At 35.2% G+C, this 22,911-nt stretch overlaps 2 protein-coding genes across 4 annotated transcripts; one reads left to right on the top strand and one right to left on the bottom strand.

The window, feature by feature from the left end:
- Positions 1 to 1,289: 1,289 nt before the first annotated feature.
- Positions 1,290 to 8,706, top strand: LOC109011966. The gene is made up of 7 exons (XM_018993386.2): positions 1,290 to 2,204; positions 3,892 to 4,131; positions 5,279 to 5,368; positions 6,428 to 6,577; positions 6,751 to 6,875; positions 7,726 to 7,855; positions 8,457 to 8,706. The coding sequence occupies exons 1-7, from the start codon at positions 1,644 to 1,646 to the stop codon at positions 8,580 to 8,582; spliced, it is 1,422 nt and encodes a 473-aa protein (XP_018848931.1). The 5' UTR covers positions 1,290 to 1,643; the 3' UTR covers positions 8,583 to 8,706.
- A 1,101-nt stretch (positions 8,707 to 9,807) lies between these two features.
- LOC109011977 (probable LRR receptor-like serine/threonine-protein kinase At1g53430) lies at positions 9,808 to 21,851 on the bottom strand. Of its 3 annotated transcripts, none has more exons than XM_018993401.2 (24): positions 21,548 to 21,851; positions 19,231 to 19,399; positions 18,773 to 18,844; positions 18,031 to 18,099; positions 17,853 to 17,921; positions 17,659 to 17,730; positions 16,996 to 17,067; positions 16,838 to 16,909; positions 16,666 to 16,737; positions 16,498 to 16,569; positions 16,301 to 16,372; positions 15,639 to 15,707; positions 15,433 to 15,498; positions 14,201 to 14,263; positions 14,031 to 14,069; positions 13,887 to 13,930; positions 13,409 to 13,776; positions 13,074 to 13,269; positions 12,860 to 12,994; positions 12,121 to 12,239; positions 11,821 to 12,031; positions 11,500 to 11,737; positions 11,106 to 11,256; positions 9,808 to 10,540 (listed from the first exon to the last, which is right to left on the bottom strand). In XM_018993401.2, the coding sequence occupies exons 1-24, from the start codon at positions 21,663 to 21,665 to the stop codon at positions 10,097 to 10,099; spliced, it is 3,072 nt and encodes a 1,023-aa protein (XP_018848946.1). In that variant the 5' UTR covers positions 21,666 to 21,851; the 3' UTR covers positions 9,808 to 10,096. The 3 variants fall into 3 exon arrangements, with proteins under 3 accessions (XP_018848946.1, XP_018848938.1, XP_035542107.1); XM_018993393.2 differs by having other exon boundaries at positions 13,887 to 13,936; XM_035686214.1 differs by lacking the exons at positions 15,639 to 15,707; positions 16,301 to 16,372; positions 16,498 to 16,569; positions 16,666 to 16,737 and having other exon boundaries at positions 13,887 to 13,936; positions 21,548 to 21,849.
- Between the last annotated feature and the right edge of the window lie 1,060 nt (positions 21,852 to 22,911).

A 22,911-nucleotide genomic window follows, 5' to 3' on the forward strand; every position in this document is an offset into this window, starting at 1 on the left:
ATTGAGCTCGTCAAAGTTCTGAGCACTTTACTTACCTTTTGTGTCCCATGTGAGGGCGAGCACGGGGCCGGGGTGAGCACTTAAGCTTGCAACAACCATGCTCAAGACTCAAGAGTGAAGCTCCTAGGCGATTTGATCAATTTAATTGGTGCTCGAAGCCTAGGGGAGGTTGGTGTGGGGGTGAGCATTTAAGCTTGTGGCAACCATGCTCAGGAGCTGAGCTCCTGCGTAATCCTATCAATTTCATCAGTGCTCAGACCCTCGACCGAATCAATCAGTCAAACCCACACTAGAGCTCGTGCTCTTGAACAGAGTTAAACAAATCAATTGGATCATGTGGAAGTTCGTAGACATTAAAAGCTAGCCCTGGTCGCCAAAACTATCAGACCCCGATGAAATTGGCTGGATCACGTTGGAGTTTGGTGCTCGAGCATGTCAAAGCGTAAAGGGACAATTTGGTTCATTGCTCTTGTCCCGGGAAAAACATGTGATCACCACTTGGAAACTGTAAATTGTAAAACATACAAAGTGGTAAGAGATTTATGTCCGTGAATGTTTTGGCATGGTTTTCTTTTTTATCTTGGAACTTTATTTGTTCTCTCACATTGCAATCATCCGTCGAGTGTGGTGTCTTCTTTGTATTGAATTAATTTTTGTTGGATCATGCAAACGTTTGTTTTGAGAAATATTTGATTTTACAGAAGACGCCAAACTATTGATGCATTTTCTTTTGTGGATAGAACCCAAAAGTACCATCAAGTGGCCCACAATTTTAACTTGGGCGTTAATACGGTGTTGAGATGTTTAATGTGATATATAAATAATATTATTGAGTAAAGAGTTCTAAAGAATCGGCAATTATCATCTTCCAAGTATTTTCGATTCTATTTAGGTCAGTAAGACTATTGGTCTGAACTGAAAAATCGATCGAATCAGATCAATAGTCTTATTGATAAGTCTCGGGATGTAATTTTTTAGGCAGGATTGAGATTCACTGAATATGTATATATATTTTAAATATTATATATAACATTATTTTATATAGTAGTTATATAAGATAATTATGTAATTTTCATTCAAAGATCACCATTGATCATATATACTATAAAATTATTTAATATTCATAAATAATATATAAAAATTTTAAAAAATTATTTAATTTTAATTTTAATAATTTAATTAATTTTTATATTAATTTGTCTGTAAAAAAGAAAAGAAAAAGAAAAAAGATATTCATTTCCCATCTTTCTATTATACGCCAATTATTGTGTCGGGAAAAAAAAAATCCCTAAGCCCTAATTTCTAAACATCAGGCACTAAAATCGGTATTTCCGGATTCGAAAATCCGCATCTTTGGTTTCGGTGCTTCTAAAAATCGAAACCTCAAAAATGGGTCATCCGCGCTTGAATCCCTAAAGTCAGTTCCTGTGAACTCTGTCACTCGGAAACTCTGATTGTTCGCTATTCCCAGTTCGAAAACTCAAGCCTTTGACTTATTTTTTCGAAAATTGAACCAGAGACTGGATCGAAAACAGGGAAACTTGATCTCCTTTAAATTCTGCTAAAGGAGAATAAATCAGCTTTAGCTAAGGAAGAGGCTGTAAGCGTGGGAAGGGAAGGATAAGGTTCAAATTTTGCAGCAAATGTCGGTTGAGAGGTCCTTTGAGGCATGGGAGGAGGTGCAGCGACACGGTCAGGACTTGGCGGACCGGCTCGCTCAGGGCTTCACTGGTTTGATTCAGTCCCACATGAGCTCTTCCTCATTTCCATGGCCCTACCCTCAGAAATCAACGCTCTTCGACCTCGAATTCCCGAGTCAGCATTTTGGGAGAAGAGATTTCGGATTGGCAACCGACAGTTCGGGCATTGATGGAGTATTGGCGGTTTTCGATATTGGGAATAGGATTGGGCAGGCCGGGGCGGACTTCGGGGCTTGCTTGAGTGGGCTGGTCCAGCAGCTTTTCAGGAGGCTGCCTCTCCCGTTTCGACAGGAGGAGAATGCAGTGGAGCGGGTGATGGCGGACGAGGGAGGGAGTAGGCTGAGGAGTGAATTGAGTGTGACTACGCAAGGGGATTTGGGTTTGTTGAAGGAGAGATTGAGGGATTTTGATTTTGCGGAAAATGATAGCGGTGCTAATGGGTTGGTGGATGATGAAGTTGCTGGGTTTAATCTAAGGTCGGCCGGACTTTTGGGTAGACCGCAGGTGAGATTTTGAAGCTAATTACACAAATTCATCCTCAATTTATGAACTTCTAGTGAAGTATTGTATATGATGAACTGCTAAGCTTGGCGGATGATGAGTTTTGTGGCATTTTTCAATCTCTAATTTTAACCTGTAAATATATAGATGGTATATCTGTAAACTGATAGTGAAGTAGTGGATATCATGGAGGCAATCAAGTTAGGTAGATCAAGCAGTTCTCAGGTTGATTTTGGTGAGGAAGAAAGTCGCTGATTATGTGCTTTTAATGGTGCATTGTGTTATTTTTCATTATCTTTCAGTGTTGTTGGGTGCTTTTTCTTGCATACATGTTCTGTACACGGGTTGCGTCCCTTGCACTTATAATGTAAAAGGATTTAGTTCTAGTACGTGTCACTCTTTTTTTTTTTTTTTGATAAGTAAAATAAGTATTATTCATCCATTCAACTGTCAGTTACAAAGTCAGAATATGCCCTATTTATGTAGGAGCATTAGAAACTAAGAAGTCATGAAAATCCATGCCATTAAAGTTTATAGCAATGGCCCACGTACAAAGAGTCCTAAAAAATAACATTTTCAGCTCCGTCCCAGATCTCTCTTTGTCTTCAAAAATCCTCTCATTGCGCTCCTGCCACAGGCACCACATAATACAGGTAGGGATTATCTTCCAAACCGTTTTGATCTGTCGCGTACCTTGAATTGAGGTCCAACAAGCCAAAACATCCAACACGATTTTCGGCATAACCCATGCTATGTCGAATCTGTTAAACACCTCATCCCATATAGTCCTGGCTACCTCGCAATGTAAGAGTAAATGATTTAACGACTCACCCTCTTTTTTACACATGCAACACCAGTTTGCAATAATTATCCTTCTCTTTCTCAGATTATCCGTACTGAGAATCTTATCTAACGACGCTGTCCACACAAAGAAAGAAGCTTTGGGATGAGCCTTATTGCGCCAAAGCTTTTTCCACGGAAATTGTATCTCAGGAACTTGTGTAAGTACCTTGTAAAAGGAACGAACAGAGAACACTCCCTTCCTGGCTGGACTCCACCACAAATCATCATCATGCTGGACATTTGGACGACAAGAATACAGGAGACTAAAAATCTACAAAACTCTCCATCTCCCAATCCTGTGCCGCCCGGTTGAAGTTGATATTCCAGTGAATGTTCCTTTCTGGGACTTCCATAATCTCCGCCACCATGGCATCTTGAGCATTTGTAATAAAAAATAGTGTAGGAAACAAATCTTGTAGAGCACTATCAGTACACCATACATCCTTCCCAAATCTGATCTTGGAACCTGTACCCAATTGCAGCCTAGTGTGTTGATGGAATACCTCTCATCCTCTTCTAATGTGTTTCTCTTAAGCCTAGTACGTGTCACTCTTAAGCCTACTGTTTTTACTGGACCTCCCATTTATTGTAATGAAAATAATGCACCATATAATTTTTCTATCCCAAGAATCGTACATCAGGACACCTCATGGCTATTGTTTTGTTCTATGACAACCTCTTCATTTTAACAAGTTTGTCTGTTTGTCATGGTAGTCTCGTTTATAAGCTTTTCTACCAGATGCAAATAGCAAGAGGAATGCATGCAGATTATTTATTTTAAAATGATGGCCCAATTTTTTAATATATATTCATTTGTTTGTGAATGGTTCGATTTTATTTGATGCAGGGGATCATAAATATTACATCAACTTATGATAGCAGAACACAAGATGTAGAAAGTTCTTTGGTTGCAAGGGGAGATTTATGGAGGGTAGAGGCATCACAGGGCAGTTCTACATCTGGAAATGAAAATTCGTCTCTCTTCCTTGTCCAGCTTGGACCAGTGCTATTTGTACGTGATTCAACGCTTCTATTGCCAGTCCATTTGTCAAAGCAGCATTTGCTGTGGTACGGCTATGATAGGAAGGTATGATTAACTTTAGCTATCCTACTTTTTGTCTGATGCACCAAATACCAATTGCTTTATCTGAGCCTAATTAAACAAGATCGAACGGGCTTCACCGTAAATTGCTGTTTTCATGGTGGTTTTACAAGAAACGGCCTCCAAATGTATCTGAGTTGGCAGCATTTTGAATATCTTCCAATGATTTAAATACTTCCCAGTGCTCTCTCTCTGAATCGACATAAACAGGGCGAAAGTAACTGCATAAGAAGCCAAATACCTAAATAAGCAACAAGTTTGGTGATCTTTATATACACTTGTATAGTCAACTGGCATTCCCAACTAGAAATAAGTCCTTTAAAATGATTTTTTCAATGCTTTTGTGTGAACTCAATTCATTTTGTAACACTAACTTGGCATAAGTTATGTAACACTCAACGACACTCAACGCACTTTTCCCCCAAGATGGTCCCTCTTTTCTGTAGGAGAATATTTGGAAAAATAAGGCCTCGAGAAAGGCACTGTCAGGTGGCTTGGGATTTTTGTTCTTCGGTATTCCGAATATTTGGGATTGCATGCTCCAATAGGTGGTGGATTTGATAGCTTGTTGGCGAAGTTCCATTAATAGTCATAGCAATTTGAGTTTTAAAGGATGGTCCTTTTATGCTTGATCTGGTGCATTCAGGGGAAGGCAATGGTTGGATGTTTGAAGATTGCAAGAGTTATAGCATTGTTTACTTATATTAAAAAAAAAATATTGCAAGAGGCCGATATTAAAATTTAGAGCCATTATGTTCAATAATATTTACATTTGGACGAGGGCATACAATAGTTTTCGCTTCTCTACTTTTTCAGTTTTCATGGAATTAAGTTCCTTTTTTTTTTTATCCCTATAGTTGCCTACAGCTGTGTATTTCCTTTTGTATACTTTTGGTGTACTTGGGTTGCACCACTCTGTGCTCTGAATAGAAGTTACCGAATAAATGAATATATGATGTTAATGGATCCAACAGATTCCTTTTTCCTCTACGATTATGCAGCCCTTCCCGACTATTGTTATTTTAGTGGGATTATTGCAGCTTAATTTTCCATAATGGTGTTGCAACTTGATTCTTCTGTTGCTTTGTTCTTCCTTAGTTTATACTCATTTATTCGCTTGTTTAATTCTCAGAATGGTATACACTCACTTTGTCCAGCTGTGTGGTCGAAGCATAGGAGGTGGCTATTAATGTCAATGCTCTGCATCAATCCCTTAGCTTGTGTAAGTTAAACTTCTACAAGAACATTGTAATTAATAAGTTTGAAGTTTTATATTTGATGTTCTCCTACTCAGAGCTAGGTTTTAGACATAAAATTCAAGCATAATTGTATGTTTGAGTTCACTTATCAATGTTGCTTCCTTTTGTTCGTAGAACTTGGACAGTCCATTTTCTGAATTGCCTTGCACAATTGTGTTTTAAAGTCCTGGTTTGGATAGTGAGATGAGATGATCTATGAATAGTTTTTGTGAATAGTAGTGAAATTGTTTGAGTTAAGATGTTTATGGAGTTTTGGGAAAGGAGAGAGAAAGTGTTGAATAAAAATATTATAAAGTTAAAATATTGTTATAATATAATTTTTGTTCTGGGATTTGAAAAAGTTGAATTGTTTTTTGTGTTTTAGTTGGATGTTTGGGAAAGTTGAATGATTAGGTAATGATTGGATGAAAAAGTTGAATATTTGAAATTGAAAAGTGTTTGTGTTTGTGATGTTTGGATATTGAGATGAGATGAGATGAAAGTATCTTGTTATCCAAACCAGGCCTTAGTCTTTTGGCTTTTGCTTTGGAAACAATTTTTTTTTAGATTTTAGAATTGAATAATAAAGAAGTATGAGCATTTAACTGAAGTTCAGCAGTTCAAAGAGTCCAAGTATATAAACTAAAAAAATAAGCAGACTATCTCTTCATACCATACTGAAGTCCATGGCAGTCACTTGAGTGTTCACATGGAAAGTGCACTGGGCAATTTTATGGGAGTTCCAATGCCTGAAATATTAATTAGATCATTTTTATCCTTTTGCATAAGAATGCTCATCAGAAATGATTTAGTGACTTCTGAATTTCTTGGATACCCACTGAAATTTGATGTACCAAGTACTGATTTACTAATGAAGTCCCTCGACTTGTTTGAAAATCAATCTCGTTTTCTTCTGAAAGCTGTCTTGATTAGGAGTGGCAGTTTTCTCATGATATATTACAATAATAAGAGTAGAGTTCAAGCAAAATGTATTATTGCTAGCTTCTTGAGGTGAAAATTCTGACACAATTCTCTCTATCTAGTCATTTGTAGATCTACAGTTTCCAAATGGGCAGCTGACATATGTATCTGGTGAGGGGCTTAGTACAAGTGCTTTCCTACCAATTTGTGGAGGCCTTCTACAGGCTCAGGGTCAATATCCAGGAGAAATGAGATTCAGCTTTTCTTGCAAGGTGAGATTGCCAACTCATAACAAGCTATGGAAAATAATCGTAGTAAATTTCTGGTCTCATTGGATCTAAAATGGATGCTAGTATGATATTTTTCTCCCTATCGGATTCTGGTAAGTCTAAGTTGGTGCCATATGAATTGGACCTACGATTTTACTTTTGGAATGTGTTTTCAGAATAAATGGGGAACACGCATCACACCGATGGTACAATGGCCTGACAAGTCGTTTACGTTTAGTCTTGCACAAGCCTTGGCTTGGAAGAGATCCGGTCTCATGGTGAGACCGACTATCCAATTCAGGTTAGATTATCTGCCTCACATCTTTTTAATTTCCAGTAGGAAAGGTATGTTAATATTAGGCTAAATGCATAAACACCTTTGAACTTCGATCGAGTGGTACGGACACCCCCAAGCTAAAATTTTAGTCAATTTTACCTTGAGACTTTAAAGAAGATACAAATGGACCCTTAGGTTAGGTTTGCATCTAAATTGATGTCAGTCATTTGAAAATCCTTGAAATAGGATAATCTTAGGGAAGAACTTAAATTTTTTTAAAAAAAATTAAAGGGGAAACAAAAGTAAGAAAATGGTTTTTAGATACATGTTTAATAACTTATCAGAAAAAAAAGATATATGTTAATAAGTTTTGTCAAATTCTTTAACACTGTAGATTACTAGTAGTCTTGAGAGACAGGATGATGTTTATAAGATTAGGAGGTAAGTTCCTGCTATTTCCTTTGTACCTGGGGGTAGGTTGGTGTAATTTGCCCATCTGCCCTTTCAAGTAACCCAGAAGGATCATGTTTCCGCCAGGACTTGTAGCTGTTTCACATGAATACTGCTGTCAAGATTAAGTTGCAATGCAAGCAATTCGGGGGGAAAAAGTCTCCATTTTGTTGCAAGCTACATTAAGAATCTAAAATCAGCCATGTTATTGTTTCCTGTCTAACATTGCTGTTATGATTATGACTTCTGGTTACATATTTATCTTTTCCATTTTGGCTTGCTCACCGCACCCTGATTATATATGCAGCCAGTTTTTGCAGTATCAACCTGTAGTATGCTTGCTTCTATTTTGTATCTCTGTTGGCTCTCAAATTGGATGACACTTGGTGTTCATGTATTTCTTGTTAAATTTAATGATGGTCAGTTTATGCCCCACTTTTGGGGGAAGCAATCCTGGGTTGCAGGCGGAGCTTATTCATACGGTGAAGGAGCAACTGAGTCTGATATTGGGATGTTCATTTATGACACATCCTTCTGCATTTGCGTCTATTTCTGTAAGTCATTGCTCACAGTAGTTGGCTATCCATGTCAATCAAGGGAATAGGTTTTCTCCTACCATCACAAAAACTAAACACATAATTCCTTCGATTTTCCAAAGTCCTACTTTAGTGTTCCTTAACGGTGATGTTGAAGTTTGTATCATTAAGATCTTATATGTTGTGCTATAAGTTCTCTTTTCGTTGATATTTATCCAAAAAAAAAAAAAAAATAGTTCTCTTTTCGTTGCTGATCTTAGGACGAACTTAGGCTGTAGACCTCACTTTCAATTCTACTACATAATTTAACTGGCATCATATTATTTTTCTTTTGTATACTCCCTTTGTAGCATCTATTTGTACTTACCCCACCCCCACCCAACACCAAAAAAAGAAAGATGATTACTGCAGTTACTGTGGCAACAGTTGTTCCTGCTTGGTGATTTTGTCACATTTATACCATAGACTACCATTTTGTATCTTGATGGAATCATTGCTTTGATTCTTGGCTAAATGCAAATCCTTTCATTGATAGCCTGCCAGTTTTTACATCTCTATGAACGTTTACTATGTTATGATTTTCATTTTTTACCCTTCTTGTGGCGAATGCCCTGTGCAGCTTGGCAGGTCAAAGTGGAATGGAAATGTTGGGAACTCTGGGATAGTTGTGAGAGTGGATACCCCTCTTTCCCGGGTTGGTCGGCCTTCCTTCTCTGTTCAGATAAATTGCGGTGTTGAACTTTAATTGTAATGGTACAAATCTCCTAACCAAAAGTGTTTATAGTCTCAAGCTTAGCAAACATACAAACATGTGAATATTTGAATATTAGTTAATGTGATTACATTGATCTACCTCTCCTTTTTTCGTATTTGGAACTTTTTAGTATAATTTCTTCTCTTTTTTCTTAACTATTTGGGTTTTAGTTTTTTGAAGAATTTTACACTTTTGTTATAATCTTTTGTAGTTCCAAAGAAAAGCGTAAAAGCCCTAAATAAAAAAAATTAGAATTAGATATTTGTAGAATTATTCCGTTTGGTGTATCTAATACTTCGCTTGCTGCCATTATTCCTTCATAGCCATCATACCATCTTTTTGGGATCAACTTAAAATGATTTCTTTCGTAAAAATGATTTATACAAGTTTCAAATAAACAAGTTTCATTTAAGCTCTTATAAAAAAATGAATCACACTTAAAAAAAAATTATTCTTTATTAATGAAACTTACTTTTTTACAAAGGGTTTATATCAGGTTTATCTATTTGATGTTTGTACCTAGTATTACTCGAGTATAGAATTAGGAGAGGTTTGGATTCAAAACCCACCTCAATTCATCTCAATTCATCTCATTTTATCATTACAACTTTCTCAAATTTTTACACAAAATATAATAAACAATTCAACTTTTTTAAATTCTAAAATAACTTTCTCAAATTCCCATACCAAACATAATAAATAATTCAACTTTTATTTTACTATTCACAAACTATCTCAACTTATCTCTGAATCCAAATCTCTCTTGAAATCATATTTTTTACTTTTATTTTTGTGGTAATTTTACTTATTGGAGTCATGAATTTGATCTAGATAATCTTTTTGGCATCATGTCTAGGCAACATTTTCTACCGATTATATGTAAGCCTAGTTCTAGATAACTTGACTTTGGAAAAAAAAAATATAAAAATGAAGTAATTATTAAGTACTTCCGAAAGATGGACAAGCGATACTCTTATTATACTATTGTATGCCATGTCAATTAAAATCGGTGCTAACATAAACTATTCTATTTTAATTATATGACATAATGTGATATGATGGAAGTATCACGTCATCTGTATTTCTAGAGTATCTAATAGTTTTCTTACAAAGTAAATGTATATTGAGAGTACAATACCCATTCATATTGATTGGAAAAAGGGAGTAGGATGCGATATAAAACTACACCCTATGTTTAAAAAGGCTGATGCAAGAGTTTTATGGTGTTTTAAAAATCTCAACTACACGATTTATTCGATAAAATCTTCAAAATTAAAAATAAAACAAAAATAAAAACTACAACCACCGCAAGAGGTGGCCGGAAATCCATACCGGCGGAGTGGCGAACACAGACCGCCACTAGAATCTGGTAAAATAATCTAACAACAGTATTCTTTCAACTGTTGTCCTGACACCACAAGTATATGTTATATACCTACAATAGAAATTAGAATCTAAAGAAAGACCAAGACAGAATGTGATAATCTTTGTTATTTTCATCAATATTAATCACTCAAATTAACATCGTATAGATCCTTGAGAAGCTTGCTCGATGAAGAATGGTCTCGGGTGTCGTCCTTACTGGGGAGAGAGATGGAGGAATCAATCCAAGGTCCATCCGCCATTGATATGCCACCCCGCATGTGACTGCGACTGTCTTGAGACGATGAAGAGATATGAGTTTGGCTGTTGTCTTGGGATCGCTTCTCAAAGGCTCTGAACCTTGCATCGGGGTTTGTTTCACTGCGCTTGATTATTGGTGCCTGAACTGCAATTTTTCCGTCAAGCATACTTATTACGGAAGACATTGATGGTCTGAGAGTTGGAGAGGGATTGGTGCATAAGAGAGCCAAGTTGAGCATTCTCATTGCCTCTTCAGAGGAGTAGCTTGACCCAAGACTTGGATCCACTAGGTCTAGAAGGTTTCCTTGCTCTTGTAGGACATATGCCTTCAGTTCAGTTACATGTAAAAAACAAAACAGACAGAATTATTCATGATTTCATGCATACTTGCCAACAAAAACAAGATGGCATGAATGAAGGAGGAACATGTGGACACCAAGAAATAATATAAATCATGAGAATTACTTTAGCATTTCCAGAAATAATATACATAAGAACCTTTTTTTCATTGTTTAAAAAGTTTATAAAAAATAAAAAATAAAAAAAAAATCAAATTTCTGTCACGAGTTATACACGATTACAATATAAACATGCTACCATAGTAAGTTGAGATAATTTTATTTGTGTCCAAAGCAACCTAAATCATGGTAAACTAAATATATCAGTAAGAAGTATATACAAAGGTGTCGTTTGGATAGTGAGTTGAGATGAGAGTAGAAAGTTGAATAAAATATTGTTATAATATTATTTTTTAATATTATTATTGTTATAAGATTTGAAAAAGTTGAATTATTTATTATATTTTGTGTGGGAATTTGGAAAAGTTGTAATAATGAGATGAGATGAGATGAAACACTTCATATATCCAAACCGGGCTAAAAGATAGATTACCCAGTCCAGAAGAAAAACGAACTCGTCCTTTGGCCTGTAACTTGTGTTGCTCTTCCCACTAACAATCTCCAAGGCAACTACTCCAAAGCTGTAAACATCTGCTTTGTCAGTCAAGTAACCCCTCATTGCGTATTCTGGAGCCATATAACCTCTGAAGAAAAGCATAAAGCACTAGGACAGTGAGGACTTATGCCATTAGGTAAAATGAAATCCAGCCAAGAGAGGTTTCTAATATCCATTACAATGGTGTCTAACATATTTTCTAATTCATGTGTAAAATCATTACTCCTATTTTTTTTTTCAGTACCCTAGCAATAATATCTTTTATACAAGAAACAAGTCATGTTTAGAGCAGCTAAATGAAGAGGAAGATGTAGAGAGAGATGGAACTCACATTGTTCCAGCAATTCTTGTGCTGATATGTGTGTTCTCTTCTTCATCAAGCTTAGCTAAACCAAAGTCAGATATCTTGGCATTTAGATCCTTATCAAGGAGAACATTTGTTGCCTTTATGTCTCTGTGAACTATTTTCAATCTTGATTCCTCATGAAGATAAGCTAACCCCCTGGCTATTCCCAAGCATATCTTCTTCCTTGTAGGCCAATCCAAGTGTAGCTTGTGCTCCTCGCGCCCTAAATTGAAAAACCAAGAGAGTTTTCAGTTATAAGTCAAACTATTGAAATACGCAAAAATTGGTTGTCACTGAAGGATTTACCAAAAAGTGCACGGGCAAGACTATTGTTTTCCATGTATTCATATATTAGTAACAACTGGTTTCCTTCGATACAGCATCCATAGAGCCTCACAAGATTTGGGTGCAGTAGTGCAGATATCATGCCTATCTCAGTGACAAATTCACGGCTCCCTTGCTTTGATTTGGAGGATAGCTGCTTAACAGCGATTAGAGCACCATCTGATAGTTCACCCTGAGACCAAACAAAGCAATTTCAGAGAAGTATTTTCAGATATGTTTTTTCTATGGCTAAAATTGTTGCAGGTGGTCATTCATAATTACCTTATAAACTGGCCCAAAACCTCCTTCACCTATCTTATTTGCAGGGTCAAAGTTACTGGTGGCAGCTTTAATTTGTCTCAAGGTAAAATGACCTGTTTGTAGATCTAGTCCACGTAGTTCTGTAAGAAGAAAAGAATTCAGAGAAGTTCAATGAAAGAGATGAAAGGAAACAGAAAAAAATAAAAGAAAGAATGTGATTGAATGTGTCTCTGCCAGTATACACAATGAAACACAGACATAAACACATCCATAAAAAATGAGGATCACTTTGTCCTCCAGTTGGGATGTTAAAGGCTGATTAAACCAAAATGCAGTCCATTCTACATTTTGGTCTTGCACTTCAGTATCTTCTCCAGGTATCACATCAACAAACACGTAAAACAGCCAATAAATACAACATATAAGTTCAAATGAGAATTAGAAATCCCAGCATTTATTAACAGTGACAATGCCAGCCATTACGAATTTCTGAAGGGTATGGACCTTTTACTAGCCAATAATGGCATAAAAATGCCGAAGCTAGAGAAAGAGAGGACCACCATCTTAAATCAATCTTCTCTCCCTTTGTGTTTATGCATAGTTGTGCATGTGCAGGTGTGTGTGTATCACACAAGAGAGAGAGAGAGGGGTGGGGGGGGGGGGGGGGGTGGCAATAGTTCAGCTTCTAGCTAAAATTATCCACCAGTGGGTGGCTAGACAATACTTTTTATGCGTGCTTGTATTTGTGTGATTAACTCACCATTATCTTCAAGGTCTTTCCCCCCTAGATAACCCTTCATTCGGAGAGCTGCCAAAGCCAGTACAAGGAGCACACATGATGCAAGTACAATGCCAGCAATAGCTCCGGCAGATAGACCACGTGAAACATCAAAGTCTACGAGAAGAGAGGGATGTTTACGTGAGAAGTTCCTCGTAAAAAGATAGAGATCCTAAGTCATGGCAAAAAAACTTACTTGCTTTCACTGAAATGGCAGAAATAAGAGGACCATAGACAGCTCTCTCAGGAATGGCAGTAGTTCCTTTCCCTGCCCAGTACAAATGAATCTCCAGAGTGCTACCTTCAACAGAAACATCAAATTCCTTGCTGATGCCTTTACCAGCACCTTTGGCTTCATCCATAATATTAAAATCCTTCAAAACTAAATTCCCCTGATAAAAAAAAATCAAATTCAAACCTCATAAAATTCAACAAAAAATTACATCCATTCTCTTTTAAACCCAAACAAAACATTGACAATTATCACATAACATACTGTCTCCTGATCTTAAGAAACTTTTATCAACTTACTTGAATTGAGACATTAAATATGCGCCTCCCCAGGCTGCTAAATGTCTGATCATCAGAAAACATTATCTCAGCAAAGTAGAGCTTTACTTTGTAGCTTCCCTTTCGCAAACAAAGACCGTAGTACTTAAGTGATAGTGGGGAAAGTCGGGCTGTTCGGTAGAAGTTTGGGTCAGTCACGTTCAAAGAACCTGTACTCTTCGCGAGGTAGCTAGCCTTGTCATTACCCGTGAAAACCCCTGTACTACTGTAAGCCCATTTTTCAGAACGAGAACTAAATTGCGATAAGCCACCCTTATTCAAATCCTCTTCATACTCCTTCTCCTCGAATGTGATCCTCTCTCCTCCACAATTAATAAACAATTCATAATCTGCAGATATCATAATAAGCATTTCATATAATATTTCCATAGGTGCCTCCAATAAATTGACTTCTAAGTGCAGTTTTTAAAATGAACAATCTTTATGTATCTATGCATACTTTGTGCTTTTCTTGGACAGGGGAGGCCTTTCTTCAAACACCAACTGCCTCTAGAAGTTGAAACTTTAGGTTCAGTCAAATAAATTTGTTTTGAATGCAATTGAGAAAGCAAAATAAATGTGTCTTAAAAAGCAAAGAACTTACGAGTTGGCCCCAAGAGATGAATAACTGGAAACCATATTCCTGTATGATGATATGGATAATTTAGAACAATACAAGAGGGATGAATATATCAGTCATGTGAATTCATTTTCTTATCTCTTCGATGGGAATATCTTTGCATTCAGAAGTCATTAATACTAAAAAAAACTTACACAAGTGACTGGTCTCCACAATTAGTGATTGTTGACCCTGAAAAATTGTTGTAAGATATATCCCTGTTGAAAAGTCAGGTGTATTGTAAATCTAATCGACAAATCAGACCAATAACTACAGATCTAAATATATAACTAAAATCAAAATATAAGAAAGCAGCAAAACAATCAACATTGAGATGTTGCTAACGAAGTGGAGACTCATTTGAAAAACCTCTTCAAAATCTAAAACCAAACCCAAAGGTATCCACTATAGAAAACTTTTGTTAAAAACTGGTCCTACATACAAACCCCTGTAGCTCCAAAAGACCCAACTTGCAACCCTGCCAAACGACCCGTCCGGCTCCCAACTTTGTGGCTCTAGAACCTCTAACCTTTTTCTATATGAATAACCTTGACGGAGGGACCTCTTCTGCTTCAAACTGGAATTCCAGTGGCTGTAGGCTTTTCTGTGGTTTGGTATGAAAATAATAATCAATGAGAGTATCTTGAGGATTCGATATGTTTCATGGAGTTTTCTCTCGAGGAAGACAATATGGGAACTGTTGTGGCCTCTCTCTGCCCTAGAAGTCGTGCATAATGATCAATATATAGTTAGGGTTTCTTTAGGTCATTTACAGACTCCGAAGCTAAGTGAAATGCTGTTTCCCACAACGTTCTCTGAAGAAAAGGTCGAGTAACTGCCAAGCAAACTCTCTGTCTAGTTTTTTGTTTGGCTCAATGTCAAGCCATTTTGACCTAGTAAACATTGGAATTTGAAGATCCTTGTAAACTATGAATTAGTAGAGAATTGAGTTAGCTTTCCAATGCCACCAAGATCACCTCAATAATATGTAGGGATCAAAAGTTATGGCTGATTTAATCTGACTATGTTGATCTCATCAGATCTCGCAAATTTGCAATCTTTACACTTTTTATTCCAATTGCAACCTAGACTCTACCCAACATATTTAGGAGTCAATTTGACTAAGTTTTGTCATAAAAATATGCCAACATATTATTTTTACATCAACACCTACAATATCATCATAGCATCGTTACACTTCTTAAATGAGAAAGAATGAAAATTGAATAAAATGTCACAATTTATCAAATGAGTCTCACAATCTCACAACCCAGAAAACAATTTTTTTTAAAAAAAAAAAAAAAGTTAACAGCAGCAAGAAATCACCAGTGTATAGAAAATTTCACAGCCAAATGAAATGAAGATACTCAGCTTAAAGTAGACTTACAAGTTATTTTTGCTGTCCAATACCCACTGAGGTACTTCCCCACTTAATGAGTTGTTGGTTAAGAACCTACATCCATAAAATACATGTCATCTCATTTCTTGCCAAGTGAATAGTCATTGTTGCAGAGGAGACAATTTGAGAACCAAATTAAACATGATATATTTGCATAATAAACTAATATTTGGTTCCTGTGATTATCAGCTTACATAAAATCTAGATCCACTCCTCCAATTTCGTCTGGAATTCGGCCGCTGATATTATTGAAGCTCAAGTCTCTACAAGGGGAAAAAAACTCTTATGAACATATATATAATTATTTGCTTCAATGATTTACATATTAATAGTGGAATCCAATTTGTTTAACATAATTTATTTTGCAGATTTTTGTTATAACGGATCAAGCAAAATTCTATCCTCCATAATGCAGTTTCTAAGTTTCCTACATGAATAAAGCCATCACCACAAGTTAATAGGTGATATTGCATAATCCTCCCCAAACCTTCAGAGAAAAAAACACCATACACCATGTGACTTATATCTTATAGGCTGATATTGCAAGCAAGGCCATAAGCAGCGGGCTTTATCGAATTGAAATGATTCAATCGCCTCAGCATGTTCTATCTATGGAGAACATAATAATGAACAATAAATAATAAAAATTGTTTCCATCCAATGATTCAAACCTTTGACTTGGGGAGGATAATTTCCAAGGCCAAGATCTTACCACTTGGGCCAACCCCTAAGAGTTAACAATATTAGATGCATTATATTCACAGAAGTCCAAAAGAAAAATGTATTCACCCAGGACAAAGAAAAATAACTTCAAAATCCAAACATCTTTATAATTAGTCCATTTTAAGCAACTTACAATATCTTCAATTTTGTCAACTCTCCAATATAAACTGGGATTGAAGAAGTGATTAAGCAATTCCTAAGCACCCTGAGAGCACAGAAATAAGAGAAACAGCTCAATAAATTTAGGAAACAAAACAAAAACAAAAGGCACAGCTTATTATGATACAATTAATGTTTGCTTAAACGATTGAGCATTTATATAGAACTCACAAATATTTTAACTTCTTCAAATCCTGCAAATGAGGGAATCCAATACTTGATCCTTTCAAATCAGATATCCTCCTGACAAACATGACAGATCAGTACAAATCAAATGTACCATCCTTCAGATTTCACATTTCTACTCAATTAATGTCCAGGAAAGGAACATGAACTCACAATTGTTCTAAGTTCGTCAACCTGGATATGTTAGAAGGAATGGGGCCTTCCATGGCCGTGCCTTGCATATCACTGCCAAAAAAATCCTCAGATAGGACAGAAAAAAACTGAACTTTTATGACTCCAAGAAGGGAAAGATGGCAGATAAAACGAATGGAAGTACAAGACTCACAGTCTTGTAAGATTGATCCAATTCCCAACAAAATCGGGTATTTTCCCTGATATTCTGCTCCCATCTATCCTACTGCAGGCAGTAGCTCAAGTTATAAGAATTTATGAATTCTAAAAGCTACATCTCCAAATAAAGTTTTATATAATGACACAACTTACAAGTCTTCTAAATTATTTAAATTGCCAAATGTTTTCGGTATTGCATCTGTAAAATTGTTTCCAGAAAGAAGGCTGCAAGATAATGAAACATTAGGTCATACTTTTCCTCAAAGCAATACGGCAACAAGAAGTGGTGCAATACAAGTGAGGTGCTGATTTAACATGAATATGACATGTTAGTCATGGATGTGCATGTCCCAAAAGAATGACAATAGAAACTCCCTTTATTTATTTATGTAGTCTAGTTCCAGCCAACACACAATTGATATGGGACCCAGTATCCATACAACTCCTTTACCATCCATCAGGCCAACAAGTTCATAATCCGGAGATCAAATCACTGTCAAGGACATTGGAGTACATGCTGGGGTGCTAGGACGAATCGTAAGCTTAATTCCATCTATTACACAACCATATGGCACTTAGTACCAATGCAAGATCATCATGATCCACTTCTCAAACATACTACTTAAATCAATGCTTTCACAGTCCAGATTATCCAAGAAGCATGATTATAAAAGTAGATGGACCATAACTATGCAGACAGAAAAAATTCAAGCTTGACATATGAAAATGGCAACTATGGGCTTTTATTTCAGTCAACGCAGAAAATAAGGAGCAAGTACTTTTGAATTAACAAAAACAGAGTGTTCTAAGTCTTACAGTCTTCTCAAGTGGCTCAAATTTCCAAGGCTTTCAGGAAGTGGTCCTTCTAGCAGATTATCTTCCAAGACCCTGTAAAATGCCACATTAACTGTAATCCGGGTAGTATATCATCCTTCTTTCACTGAGGAATAAGATTCTAATTCATGACTTTTTTTTAATTAACAAACAAACAACTCTAATTCATGACTTACAGCTCCTCGAGTGAACTAATGTCACCAATTTTCAGAGGAACTTCACTTATCCGGTTTCCCAAAAGGGACCTGCAGATCACCAACCGTTACAGATTAACCAACCTGCTGACCCTTTGGCCAATACCATCATGGAAAATAATGAGGGCCATCATAGATACAAATGCAAAATAGTACTTACAATTTGACAAGTGGGAGCTTAGCAAAACTTGTTGGAATTGATCCACTGATATAATTGTGAGTGAGATCGCTGTTTAATAAAGGAAACTTCACTTAGTCTTCAATGTCATTATACAAATGGGTGCCAATCTTCCATCCAAATCGGTTAAAAAAAAGGGGACAGGTTCCTTTGATGATTGTATTAATGAGTGAATTTTTATGCCAAAAAAGAAAGTACTCTTTGTTGTTAACATGGCATGGCGTGCATGGTACATGCTTGCCTACCAAACTCGGAAAAATATTATGATCTTTCTACTACCCTAGTTTTGGTCTTATCCTATACTACACGCCTATCACATTGTGTTGATGCGGCATTGTTGATCCACCATCAGATTAGTCATTATTTTTACTTTTATTTTTTATCAAAAAAAAATAATAGATTCAAAAATTGATGGGCAATGCCATGTCAACACAGTGAGATAAAATGTGAGATGAGGATATAATATATAGTATTTTCCTTACCGTTTTGGTTGTTTCTTTTACAATAAATGATGCTAGTGGTCTTTACAAGTTCTAAGAAAACCAATTCAAATCCTATGTGAAATATTATAATCTCTAGAACAGAAAGGTCTATCAAGGAATGCATGGGAAACCCATCACAAGTATTCCATAACCAAGAATCTGGGTGGCAAATTGAGCAAACTGATGATGTAATGAGGTGAGTTGACTTCTTTAATCCAGAAAAGCAGGTATGTTCCTCTTACAGTATTCGCAGATTAGTAAAATCTCCAAATTCAGCCGGTAGAACTCCAATTAAATTGAGACTCTTCAGTTCACTGTCACACGAACAAAAGATGGATGAAAGCATAAAAAGAACTGAGATATATATAGTAATCTTATACCAGTTCCAAGAATTAGTACACTCAGAGACTACTTTAACCAACTTTTCAAATTTTGATTAAAGGACTTCTAGTGTTTGTCAGAAAACAAAAAGTATCATGAGGTCATCCATGTTTTTGCACATTTATATATAAATATATATATATTGTTGCTGCATATGTATACTGCAACTACTAGTTTTCAATACTAAAGATAAATATTTTCTTGCTGCCCATAAAAAAAAAAAAAAAAAAAAAAGGTCCATGATAAATCTGATGTTGGCATACATGCAGCTGCATGTTTATCAAAGAAAATGCGGGAAAAAGAAACGGCAAGGTCATACATTCCTGTGATGCTGCAAACAGTGCCATTTGTACAGTCGCATGTGACATTACGAGTTCCACCGTCGGTTGTACTTGTGTTGACATTCCTATCCTGGCAAAAATTCTCGTTGATACTACTACTCCAATTTAAGTTCTTTAATTTTCTGGATATTGCTTGCAGAGCTTTCACTGTTAGATAAAACCAATTGGTTATCCAAATACATGTACGTTAGATAAAAATTAGGAATCATGCAAGCAAAAACTAAAACGGATATGAAAAGCAACTATTAAGAGAAGAGAGATTGGCCGTGAATTTATCAATAACAACACCTAAATATATATAAGCTAATTTTTGTACGTATTGAATTTATCACATATTTCTTTGCTATAAAATACAAATCACATTTATTTTATGATATCTCATTTTATCTCTCTAACTCTTGGTAATAAGTTATCTTTTGTGATTAAAGCATTAATCATTTATCAAAAGCACCAAACAAATAACAAGAAAGAAGATTGGTGGTGGATATTCAAGACAGTCGAAAAAGTGCCATGGTTGAACCTTTCACACTATAATGTCAACAAAATTCAGATATAATGAAACCACCACCAGCAGTTTACATTGCAATAGGAAATAGAAAATAATGAATATATAATTAACACCCAAGTCAAACCAAACTTATTCAATCCCATCCAAGTTCATAACCACAAGCTAGCTCTCTGCTACATATTTTCTTTTTCAGAAGAACTTTTCATTTTCCGTTCTGATATGTTTTAATAATAATAATAATAATATTTTTTTTTCTTTTTTTATCAATAGAGATCTTAAACTTGAATATTAACTTTACATTCTATTATATTTAATTAATTAAAATATTCAACACATTCTCTGTAGAAGAGAGTATTAAGATATATTAAATAATAAAATAGTGAGTTGACAAGAAATGCTGTTTTCATAGGTATGAAAAAACAAAACTTTCACCGTCCAAAGAAACAGATCGCACCCATTAAAAGCAAAATAAATTGTCATAAATAGCATTGAATGAAATTAGGAGAACGGAATATAATAATAGAGCATTGCTACACAACCTTCACCACACTCTACACTTCACATTTTTTTAAATTTTTAATATTTTTTTTAATTTTTTTTTTGAATTTATTCTTTTTAAATTATTTCAAATTTTTTATTCATTATTCGTATAATAAATATTTAATAAAAGAAAAAAAAATAAAAAATAAAAATAATGTGGAGTGTGGAGTGTTAGGAGATTGCGAAAATTTTTTGATAATAATATAACATGCACATGGTAAGTTGCAAGTCCGCGGCATATTCAACTACACATTTTAATTGCAGGGAAAATGACAACAACCCACAGAAAATGAACCATAAAACCAAAAAAATAAAAAAAAGTAACACCAATTCAACCTTCCGTGAAACTTTGAAAAAATCGAAGTCAAATTAGAAGCTACAAGTTTCCTTTTTTTTTTTTCACTTATATAATTTATTTACGTGGTCAAATATGTTAAAAATGTTTTTATAATTTTTTAAATTTTTATACAAAATATAATAAATAATTTAATTATTTTAAATTTTAAAATAATAATATTAAAATTAAAATTTTAATAATATTTATTTAACTTTTTAACCTTCTGTAAACTCATTTTATATTGCCGTCGAGACTCGAAACCTCACTTAAAAGGTCGACGAGATGAAGGGGACAGAAAGAAAGAGAGAGCTGGTGGGCCCTCGTCAACATTTCATGCACGTAATTAATAATTCAGAAATGCTAAATCCACCAAAAAGTGTACCGAAATTTTATTTATTTATTTATTTATTAAGAAAATATTTTTTAATAATATTATAAATTTTTTATTTTTTAAAAAATATATTTATAATAATTAAAAAAATACATAAAAAATAAAAATAATTCGAGACACACCTTCGGAATAAATTTTCGGTGGATGTAAAGTACTCCAATAATTAAGTAGAAAGTTGATATCTCAAATCCCAATATTGTTCTTTGCATTTTGTTTTCTATCCTCGGGATCGGGATGGGCATGGGGAATCGGGATGGGGCTACAATTGAATCACAAACCCATAGTTTCCTTTGAAGATTGGGAAAAAAAAAAACACGACAATATTCACGGAACAAATCGAACACAAACACCGTATAGAACCGGCTTCACAAAACATTGAAATTAAAGTTGCCTTGAAAGTTGGAAATGATGAAGAAATTAAAAACCAACGACTCGGCAGTTCTGGAAACAAAATTGTCGCACAAATAAAGCGAATAGAGGGTTGTTGTCTAAATTTCGAAAAAAAGAAAAAAAAAGTACCTTCGTTTTGTGCCAAGGGTTGAGCGTTCGTTCCAAACTCAGTAGTAGTGAAGGAATGCAAGAACAAGATGCCAAGAACTAGAACATAGACAACCTTAGTTGAGATCAAGAACCCCATTTTCGTCTCCCAACAAACTCAAAGTACTGCTACTGGTAAGGTCCAATACATAACAGACAACACGCACGACAAGAATAGCAAGCACAATAAGTTAATAAATAACGAAGGCCAGAGAGAGAGAGAGAGAAGAGTCGACGAGGAGGGGCTTTAAGATAAGTGGAACCAGAGACCGTTCAACGAGGGAGAAGAGAACAAAAATTAAAAAAACACACGAAAAGTCATAAGTGCTGTACGGACTTTTAAAAAAATGATTTTATTGACTGCCGAGAACGTCGAGAACGCCCGCCACTCTCTCTTCTTTCTTCTCTGCGATTATTATTATTTTTTTTTGCGTTCGAGTTTTATACTTCTTAAATTCACAAAAAAATGTAAAAATTAAGAATAATGTTAGAGATCAGCTTAATGTACATTGCACTTACCACACATCTCACATAGTTTTTTTTTTTTTTCAACCCAGCACGTAGGTGTGCTGAGGCTTCCACCAACAATAAGCTGTAAAGAAGATTTTTTTAAAAATTAAAAAAGAGTAATATGAATAGATTTTTTTAAAAGGAAAATATTAATATGTACCCTAAGTTTATTTTCTGTTTATGTGTTTAAATTTTTATTTTAAATTTTTTATTTAATAATTAAAGAAGTGATTTTTATATTAACTTATTTTTTTATTTTTTAAAAATATATAAATAAATATATTTTTATTTATTTATGGTCCCTAGTCCAAACTACTACCCCTCTAGTATGCAATATGATCTCCAAAGTATCAGTGTCACTTAGCCCTCAATTTGAAACACAAGCTGTGATTTGCCTCATCCATGGGGATTCTTCGGCCATTAAGATCATCTTGTATAATTCTTATTTTTTTTCTCATTTAAATGGTCAGATCTTTAAAGGGTGCATATTAAAACTTCTTCAAATTGGAGGGCTAAAGTTGTGGTTATATAGTAAAGTGATATGAGATTACTCCATTACTATTTAATATTTCATTATTAATTTTTTATTACTATTCACAGATTATCTGAAATCACCTCGTTAGCTTAACTTAGCGGTAAACTTAGAGACATCCCTGACTGTCAGAGATATATATAATAGAAAGAATGGTAATTTGTGGGGAAAGTGTAATCTTTGCATTTATTTATTTCTTCTTTGGAGCCTTTTCTTTTTGGATGCTACAAATTCCTGGCCAGCAGCTGCATGTTGTTGGGGAAGCGCTATTATTGTTCCAGATCGATCATTTGGTTCCGGGAGC

This window comes from Juglans regia, chromosome 2 (assembly GCF_001411555.2).
Source record: "Juglans regia cultivar Chandler chromosome 2, Walnut 2.0, whole genome shotgun sequence".
Classification (NCBI taxonomy): domain Eukaryota; kingdom Viridiplantae; phylum Streptophyta; class Magnoliopsida; order Fagales; family Juglandaceae; genus Juglans; species Juglans regia.

Bases quoted from the DNA above. Each gene is read 5' to 3' on its own strand.
- LOC109011966 (XM_018993386.2), top strand. From the start codon at position 1,644: ATGTCGGTTGAGAGGTCCTTTGAGGCATGGGAGGAGGTGCAGCGACAC. The intron at 2,205-3,891 runs GTGAGATTTTGA...TATTTGATGCAG, and splicing joins GACTTTTGGGTAGACCGCAG to GGGATCATAAATATTACATC. The intron at 5,369-6,427 runs GTAAGTTAAACT...CTCTCTATCTAG, and splicing joins GCATCAATCCCTTAGCTTGT to TCATTTGTAGATCTACAGTT.
- LOC109011977 (XM_018993393.2), bottom strand. From the start codon at position 21,665: ATGGGGTTCTTGATCTCAACTAAGGTTGTCTATGTTCTAGTTCTTGGC. The intron at 19,400-21,547 runs GTACTTTTTTTT...TTTATCTAACAG, and splicing joins ACCCTTGGCACAAAACGAAG to TGAAAGCTCTGCAAGCAATA. The intron at 12,032-12,120 runs GTAATTATGAAT...GTTTGGTCTCAG, and splicing joins GTTTTGGGCCAGTTTATAAG to GGTGAACTATCAGATGGTGC.